This window comes from Quercus suber, unplaced genomic scaffold (genome assembly GCF_002906115.3).
Source record: "Quercus suber isolate HL8 unplaced genomic scaffold, Cork oak 2.0 scaffold_526, whole genome shotgun sequence".
NCBI lineage: Eukaryota > Viridiplantae > Streptophyta > Magnoliopsida > Fagales > Fagaceae > Quercus > Quercus suber.
This window is the reverse complement of record NW_027069975.1, coordinates 251405-260657: the sequence shown is the minus strand read 5'-3', so window position 1 is coordinate 260657 and position 9253 is coordinate 251405. Positions and strand designations below refer to the sequence as shown.

General features: G+C 39.4%; 1 protein-coding gene and 1 long non-coding RNA gene across 3 annotated transcripts in view; one reads left to right on the top strand and one right to left on the bottom strand.

Annotated features, from left to right (window-relative positions):
- The window catches only part of LOC112034590 (receptor-like protein 15), a 69721-nt gene extending 63331 nt beyond the window's left edge, over positions 1 to 6390 (bottom strand). Inside the window, 1 exon segment of the mRNA XM_065763810.1 lies at positions 6003 to 6390. Coding sequence (XP_065619882.1) covers positions 6003 to 6390 — 388 coding nt within the window.
- A 433-nt stretch (positions 6391 to 6823) lies between these two features.
- On the top strand, positions 6824 to 7880 carry LOC112034626 (uncharacterized). 2 transcript variants are annotated; one of them, XR_002885390.2, is made up of 3 exons: positions 6824 to 7012; positions 7462 to 7527; positions 7612 to 7880. It is a non-coding gene; the product is annotated as an uncharacterized LOC112034626 (long non-coding RNA). The 2 variants fall into 2 exon arrangements; XR_010625088.1 differs by lacking the exon at positions 6824 to 7012 and having other exon boundaries at positions 7019 to 7527.
- The last annotated feature ends 1373 nt before the right edge of the window (positions 7881 to 9253 follow it).

Genomic DNA, 9253 nt, shown 5'->3' with positions numbered 1-9253 from the left:
AGGAAAGGTATTTCTTTAGATCCTCAAATGCCTTCTGGCACTCCTCCGTCCACTCGAATGATTTCTTCAGGACGCGGAAGAACGGTAAGCACCTGTCTGTTGCTTTTGAGACGAACCTGTTCAAGGCGGCAACTCTGCCGTTCAAGCTCTGTACCTCCTTTGTTGTCCTTGGCGGTTCAAGCTCCATGATGGCCCGTATTTTCTCTGGATTGATCTCTATTCCTCTTTGGGACACCATAAAACCCAAGAATTTTCCTGCCGTCACCCCGAATGCACACTTGTCCGGATTCAGCTTCATGTTGTATGACTGTAGGGTATCGAATGTCTCCTGGAGGTCGCTCAGATGATCTTTTTCGAAACGGCTCTTGACCAGCATGTCGTCAACGTAGACCTGTACGTTTCTCCCAATCTGGTGTGCAAACATCTTGTCCATTAATCTTTGGTATGTTGCCCCGGCGTTCTTGAGTCCGAACGGCATCACTTTATAGCAAAAGAGGCCTTGGCTGGTGACGAAGGACGTTTTCTCCTGATCGTGTTCCTCCATCTTGATCTGGTTATAGCCCGAGAAGGCATCCATAAAACTTAAAAGCTGGTGTCTGGCCGTGGAGTCGACCAGTGCATCTATCCGCAGAAGGGGGTAACTATCCTTTGGGCATGCTTTGTTAAGGTCCGTGAAGTCGACGCACATCCGCCACTTTCCACTAGCTTTCTTGACCATGACCACGTTCGGCAACCACTCTGGGTAATATACTTCCCTTATAAAACCCGCCTCCAGTAGCTTTCCGACCTCTTGCGCTATTGCTCTGTCCCGTTCGGAAGCGAAAACTCACTTTTTCTGCCGGACCGGGGGGGTTGAAGGGTTCACCTTCAGCTTGTGGACTATGACAGAGGGGTCGATCCCGGGCATGTCTTCATGGTTCCATGCAAAGATGTCCTGGTTTCTCCTGAGGAATGTTATGAGGGCCTGGCGCACAGTTTGGCAGGCCAATGTTCCAATTCTGGTTGTACGCTCCGATTTGGACTCGTTGAGTATTACTTCCTCCATCTCTTCAGCTGGTTCTGTGACCGTCCGCTGTTCTTCTATGCACATTGCCTGATGGTGATCTTCCATTTCTAGCATGGCAATGTAGCACTCTCGGGCGGTCACCTGATTTCCCTGCAATTCCCCAATCCCATAATCCGTTGGGAATTTGATCATTAGGTGGTACGTGGATGTTGCTGCTTTCCATGAGTTAAGTGTGGGTCGTCCAAGAATACCGTTGTAAGCGGAGGAGCAGTCTACTACAAGGAACATTACATTCCTAGTGAGTTCTTGCGGGTAATCACCGACCTTTACCGGGAGTGTGATGGAACCTATTGGGAATACCTTGGTCCCTCCGAAGCCGACAAGGGGAGCGCTCGCCGGCATCAATCGTGCTCTGTCTATCCCCATTTGCTGGACTGCTGGATAGTATAGAATGTCTGCTGAGCTGCCGTTGTCGATTAGCACTCGGTGGACGTTTTAGTCCCCCACACGTATACTGACGACCAGCGCATCGTCATGCGGATGATGAAGTCTCCTTGCGTCTTCTTCGGTGAATCCTATAATAGGGCTCTCCATTCGTGTAGTATTGGGCCTCGAGCCCGTCATGTGGACATTCAGGACCGATCTGAGGTAAGTCTTTCGAGCCTTTTTGGAAGATCCGGTAGATGCGGTTCCCCCCACTATCATCCTTATGTCTCCGATGGGGGGTCTCGGATGCTCGTTATCCCGTCGGGGGGCCGGCTCTTGGCGATTATGGTCCGTTTTCTCTTTGTTGACAAACTTCTGCAACTTCCCTTGTCTAATGAGGGCTTCAATCTGCTGTTTTAGGTCATAGCATTCGGCCGTGTCGTGGCCATTGTCTCGGTGGAAACGACAATATTTGTCTCGCGACCGTTTGCTTGGGTCGCTCTTTAGTTTTCCCGGGAATGTCAGTGTCTCCTCGTCTTTGATTTGCATCAAGACTTGGTCAATCGGGGCGTTCAGGGGGGTGAAACTTGTGAACCTCCTGTTCGGGGGCTTAGGGCGTCTTTCGTCCCTTCTGTCTCCTGTCCTTGGTCTTTTCTGCCCCTGGTCCTGGCGCATGTCAACCTGGCGTTCCCTCTTCTTGGGCCTTTCTTCCCGTGCAAGCAGCGCGTCTTCCGCGTTCATGTACTTGGTGGCCCTGTAGAGTACCTCTGACATGGTTTTGGGGTCGTTTTTGTATTCACCAATGGGTCGCACGATACTCCTTTCGCTTCGTATGCTAACCTGCACGAAACAAAAGAGTAAACCTATCGAAGGACACCGGTGTGGTGCCGGCCAAACACCCTCCGAAGGTTAAGTCAGAAAGTATTCTCGCAATTCTAGAGTGCTAGAGAGGGGTTTATTATGCGTACCTTGGCTTGTGAGGGTATTGGGGTTTTTATAGTGGCTTGAGGTTGACATCCCTTTCTTGGCGCGAAAGTCTTTTCCTTATAGGACTCTCCTTGTAGAACCCTAAACGTGATGAATAAGTCTCCTCCTTATGCGGAAGATCTTTACCAAATATATAAGATTTCCGGAGTCCTACAGGCGCAAGGACTCTATTTGAGCCCTTATGAGAGTGGGTCAAAATATCCCCCATTGGGGGCTCAACAGGCCCATGGACAACAAGCCCAACATCCTTCACTCCGTCCATATCCGGCCCGTTCACATCAGGTCCGTCCAATGGAGGCCCGTGCAAATGATGGATCTGATCATTCGGGCATAAGCGGACCATACTTGATCCGTTCAGTCACATAAGACATCCCAAGATATTTTGTCCCTTTCATAATATATGATGATAAAAAGCAATTATCAAGAGTAAACATCATAGATTAAACACTATCATATTTACAAAAAAAAATTAAAAACTATCATATCTACAAAATAAATAATAATAATAAAAAGAGTCGTCATCAAAATATTAGAATTAATTCAAATTATGACTAGGGCATTATATGTAGATAATGATGATTGAAATACTCTTTTTTTCTAGGTGATTTATTAATTGTTATTTATGTAAGGGAGTGATAATAAAAATAAAAAATAATAATAATAAAAAATATATATTAAAAAAAAAAAAAAACTTGATTAAATGTTGCTCTAACCTCGCAAATGCATTGCATGAAAGCTTGGAATTGAGCATAAAATTAGTTATAACCAAATGAAGTCAAGTCCATCTATCGTCGTATCGACTTGACTCAACGTGTCATTTTGTTATGTTCTGTTACTTGAAGTGAGATCTAAACTGATAAATGAAAAATTCTTGACTTGTTATCATGTGAGCCTGAACTGCATCATTTGAACCTATTCCACAGGCATTCTAGGATTATAGTTTTGGCCTTCATTTGATATTATGAACATGATCTTCAGTCAGGTTGAGCATGGGCTACTTTTTCTCTACTAGGGTTTCTGTGGCTCTCAGTCATGGAACCTTCACAGTAGCAATTCTGATCTTTCCTCAGGAATGATAATTCCCTCCCTACTTTAAAGCTGTTATTGGTAGGGTTTGTCGGGCTTTCTTTCGAGGGTGAGGATACTGTTTTTCTTTTGTTTCTCTTATTCTTTGAGTTTAACATCTTTCGTATGGAGTCCTTTCTAAATGATTCGAACAAACTCTCTCTTACAGATAATGCATGTCAACCTTGATAGGAATATATAGCAGTAGTACTGATGAGTTTGTTTTAGCAGCAAAGTTCTTAACCAAGCGTGTCTTGAATGTCAAAGCTATTGGTAGAACTTTCGAACCTTTATGGAATACTCGTAGGGATTTCATGATCCATGATGTAGGAAATCAAGTGATTCTTTTTTGTTTTTGAAACGGAAAATGATCCAGAACGGGTATTGAATGAGACATGGAGCTTTGATAAGCATTTGGTGTTATTTCAGATTTTTGGATAACTCTCATATTCCCTCTGTCCCTTTTGATACAAGTATCCAACAGATTGAGGAGGGTTTGACAAAATTTGACAGGGAAGACATATCCAGAAAAGGGTTGGAATATTTGGACTCTTCTACTCCTTCCCATCTTAATTCAAATAATGTTATTTTAGTGGATAATTTAGACAGTAGACACTACACCACGGGCTGATGAAATTGGAAAAGACCTGCTTGTCAGTTGATCAGTGAAGACTCATCTATGCAGGGTTGGACTTTGGGTAAGAGATTGGGGAATGAAATTAATGAGGGTTAATCTGAGTTACCTAGCAAGAGGTTGCAGGTTTCAAAGGATGACGAAGTTCTATCTAATTAATACAATGGTGGAGGCTGCTGTGCAACCCCTCCAAGAACAATAAGTTGTGTAATTTTGGTATGGGCTAAAGATCCCTCCATTATGTTTTTAGTCAAAACATAGGAGAATGAAGCAGGGCTAAAGGAAATCAAGAGAAATATATACGTTCTAAGTGATGTATTGGAAGAATTCGATTGATTTATCAATTGAAACATGTTCCAAAAAATCACATTGACTCCATCATTGGAAAGGACATAGAGGAAGCTTGGAGATTTTCAGGGTTTTATGGGGAACCTGACATACATAAGAGGCATGAGTCATGGAATTTGCTATGGCTACTCAATACCCGTATGAATTTACCATGGTTATGTGCTAGTGACTTCAATGAAATTTTGAGAAGTTCAGAGAAGGAATGTGGTAGTTCTTGGAGTCAAGCACAAATGCAAATTTATAGAGAAGCAATTGATAAATGTGGATTTTTGGATCTTGGTTTTACAGGTTCTCAATTTACATGGCAGAAGCATTTTGTGGCAGGACAGTCAGTATGGGAAATGCTAGACCCTGGCTTTGTTACGAATGATTGGCTTCTCCAGTTTGTCGAGTCTAAGGTTCACCATTTAAGCTGCAATACCTCTGATCATTCTCCTCTGTGGATGGTGCCAAGGAATTGGAACCTATTTGTTTCAATAATCCATTCGACTTTGAAGAAATGTGGATCTTTGACAGAAGATGTACTGAAACAGTGGAAGCCGTGTGGTCTAGTGTTGACTACGATGGTCTAGCTATTCGGATAGTTCACAAAATGGAAAAGTGTAGCAAAGCTTTGAGTTCTTGGAATTGAAAATGCTGTGGAAATATTAGAAGAGGTCTTGAGAAAAAAAAAAAAAAAAAAAAAAAAATTGGCGCGGAAGTCTTTTCCTTATAGGACTCTTCTTGTAGAATCCTAAACGTGATGAATAAGTCTCCTCCTTATGCGGAAGATTTTTACCAAGTATACAAGATTTCCAGAGCCCTACTAGCGCAAGGACTCTATTTGGGCTCTTATGAGAATGGGTCAACATATCCCTCATTAGGGGCTCAGCAGGCCCATGGATAACTAGCCCACCATTCTTCACCCCGCCCATATTCGGCCCGTTCACATCAGGTCCGTCGACAGAGGGCCCGTGCAAATGATGGATCCGTTTATTCGGGCTTTGAGAGATACTTTTCCCCTTTCAGAAAACATTTTATATGGTTCAAAGCCTTCAATATGCTCTTCCCTTCCTTACTATCCCTAACAATAACTAATTTGCCGGCAAATTTATAAATTAATAGTACTAGTCATGCGACGTGTTTTTGTTAAGAGAAAAATGAAAATATATAATAGATAAGATTTATAAGTTTTAGTCACAAACCCTTCTTAAAATAATATGATTACTTTCTAAAAAAATAGTTGATATAATATTATATTTTCTAAGTTAAGATATCTATATTTGCTATTTGAAAGTGCTTTAAATTTTGCAACTATTTTTTTCTTTCAAGGAAACAACATAATTGCTCAAACGAACCGAATGAATCAAAATGGAACGAATGGACCAAAGTTGACCTAAGTGCATCGAAATGGATTAAACTGGAATGAAGTGGACCAAATGGACCATAATGGATAGAAATGCTATGCTGATGAACATGAGCATAACAACAAAAAATGCTAAGTTTAAGCTTTTAAATATTATATAGATATAAATGAGGGTTCACCTTTTCACATACCTTCATTTCCTAGCCAGCCATTGATTGTATTGAAAGAAAACTCAAGACTTCTTAGTTCCTTGAAAGGGTGCAACAAGGACACATTTAGGAACCAAGTCTCGTTATATCTTTGGCAATAATTATCTTCATTTAAATTGCTATAGAGGGAGAGCTCAATCACATGATTTGTGTTGTTGCTACACCTGACCCCCTCCCAATCACAACATTCACTCTTTGTCCCATTAACCTATGACAGAAAAAGGTGATTCGTGTAATTACCATTGGATTTCATAAATGCCTTCAATTCTAACAGACCTATCCTCTATTCCTCAATACAACCTTTGTGCTCATAAATTTGAACAAAAAGTGCTAGAGCCCAAAGCAAAGACTTTACTAAAGGCCACTCCATTGAAAAATGATGTGAAACACCAAGATTCAATATTTCTTGCAAAACTAGTTTATGTGTAAAAAAAAAAGTCACATGACAGAATTTTAAGAGAAAAACCTAAAAAACAATACATAAGTTTTGTTCTTAAATATATAATTTAAATTTCATAAATATTTAGGCCTCCTATACATATTCGGCCCTCTTTTTTTTTTTTTTTTTTTTTTTAAACATTTGGGCCTTTCTTTTTATTATTTAGGCCTCCTATACATATTCGGCCCTCTTTTTTTTTTTTTTTTTTTTTTTAAACATTTGGGCCTTTCTTTTTATTATACGATCCGGCCTTTTCTTTTTTTGATAGGATGATCCGGCCTTTCAATGTTTTCATTTTATCATTAGATTAAGTAACTATAGTTAAACTAATTACTAATTAGATATCTAATTAAACCTAATCTAATTAAACTATAAAAACAAAAGTTAAAAACCCTACCCTACAACATACCCCGCAGCCCACACTCTCACTCTCACAGCCTCCACTCCACTCCACAGTCCCTCTTACCGCCTCCACTCCCCACGAATCCGCCTCTGCTGCCGCGTAAACTAAGAAAACCGGCCGAACCGAACCGATTACACCCGCCTCTCACAGGTATTTGAGTTTTTTTTTTCCTTGAAATTTTGTTGACTGACATACAAATCTGTAGTTTTTATTTTAAAAATCAAGGCTTTGGGCTGATTTTATGTTGTTTAGGCTTACTTGTGTAGTTCTTTGGGCTCTTTCATAGTTTTAAAGGGCATTTTGGGGACCAAATTTAATTTTTCATGGACCAGATTCAAATTTATGTATAATACAAGTGCTCTTTTTTCTTGTTGGATCAGGGGTCCAAACATAGCTCTGTCCCTGCGTATAGTCTTATTATGTCGAAAATCGAGAGAGATCTGTTGTTATTGTTGAAGGGATCGACTCTACTTTCTTGCATTTTTTGTACTGTAATTGGGAGAGGGGGATATCTTGTTAAATTGTGTTCCGTAGCGTTGCTCTTTGCGCTTTCCTTTCTTTTGATAACCTTTATTTATGTTGAGATAAATGGTGCACAGAATAATGTAGTATTTGATTTTTGGAGCGTTTGTTGGGGACTTTACTGTGGATGAGGATGCCAGCAGGTTTGATTCATCTTCATGTGTCTGCGTCTTGATTCATTTTGAATATGGCATCTTGAAAATACATTTGGTTTTCATGTTTGACAGTGATAATGTATCATTGGATGGAGTAGAACAAGAACTGCAAGAATCCAAAAAATGAAGATGTAAGTAATTCCATATCATTTCTTTTGAAAATCCTTTTTTGCCAATCAATAGTTTTATAATTCATAGAGACATGATTTATTTTTGTAAACTTTCTTACTAGGCTTAGCTTTATGTTAACCAGAAAATTGTCTTATGTAGCTCATAGTTCTATGAAGTTTACAACATAAAAGTGGTAGATGCTTTGTTGCCAGAAATCCTATAATTATCCATTTGAAAAAAAAAAAAAAATAGTGTAAAGAGGCTTTCTTCTATGTCAGGAAGTCTTCTTCGTAATAGCTTGGTTCTCCACTTCTGCATCATATTATTTTGTGCAAATTTTTTTTTTCCTTTCTTTAATTCGTTAGTTTATATGCACTTAGTGAGTTTTGGAACCCAAAACCTTACCCTCCACCCTTTCTTATTGAGGAGGAGGTGCTGTGTTAGCTAGAGCTCATTGGTCATATTGTGCAAAAACTTTGTGGAGCATTGCTTCCTTTTGGAAAGCTTATTGTCATAAGATCATTTAGCTGGTGATTTTGGTGTTGACTCACCATCACTGTTTTTTCATAGTGAATTATGGAAAGTTGGTTTTAGTGTCTCATGAGATGCTTTTTGCTGAATGGTTTGTTAGTATAGTTATCCAAGTTAAAACTAGCGATTGGTAACAAATAGACCATGCAGTTATTGGAGTATGATTTATGTGTGTGAAGTTTTGAGAAGCTTGGATATCGGATCTGGAAGTATATATTGCCGTATCTGCCCCTTATTCTAGTAGTTTCATATTACCCAAGTTTCATGCCACTGTCATTGTTTCCTTGTGCCAACTTTCTTTGACTGGTTAGATTTTGAACCAAATATTATCTTTTTCTGTCCCATCCTTTGTCAGTTAACTGCATGGCTCTGTTATCATTTTTATACTTGTACTCTGGACACATTCTCATTCCCTTAGAGTTGGCAAAGTAAGCCCTACCTCATCTAGTTAGGCTTGCTTGTCTAGGTAGCCTGCATCTAAGGTTATAATAATTAGGTGTAGCACTTGGAGCTAATGGGCCATGAAGGAGGACAGCTTTAGTGACATACACTTTGTGATGAGCTCTGGTTTTTGGTCATTATTATTAATTAGATATTTTTAATTCTTTAAGATGGTTGTTATAATTGTGTTGGACATTTTAATTTGTTCTACTTAGGTTTTGGCCAATTTAAAATAGTTCAATTTGTTATTGTTAGAAAGGACTACAATTTAAAATAGTTCAACTTGATGAGTTAACACTCTTGGGACCGTTTCAATGATGTATGTTAGAAAGGACTACAATTTGACATTTGTAACTTGAATAGAGTTGGTTATTAGTACTTATGTTTGATACTTGAACATAATTCTGTTGACTGAATATTAGTTTTGGTCAACATTTTCATCTATACTTACTGATAATCAGATATTTTTAGTTTGCTTTTACAACTGAAGTTAGAGTTTTGAGGTAATTGCTAAGGCCAAAGATTTCCTCAAGGCCAAGGGTAGGGATAAAAGATTTTTTTCAACAATTCTTTTCTTAATTAGCCTCAACAGAAGGTAGCCAATCCAAATTTCATTCATTTGATAAGAATT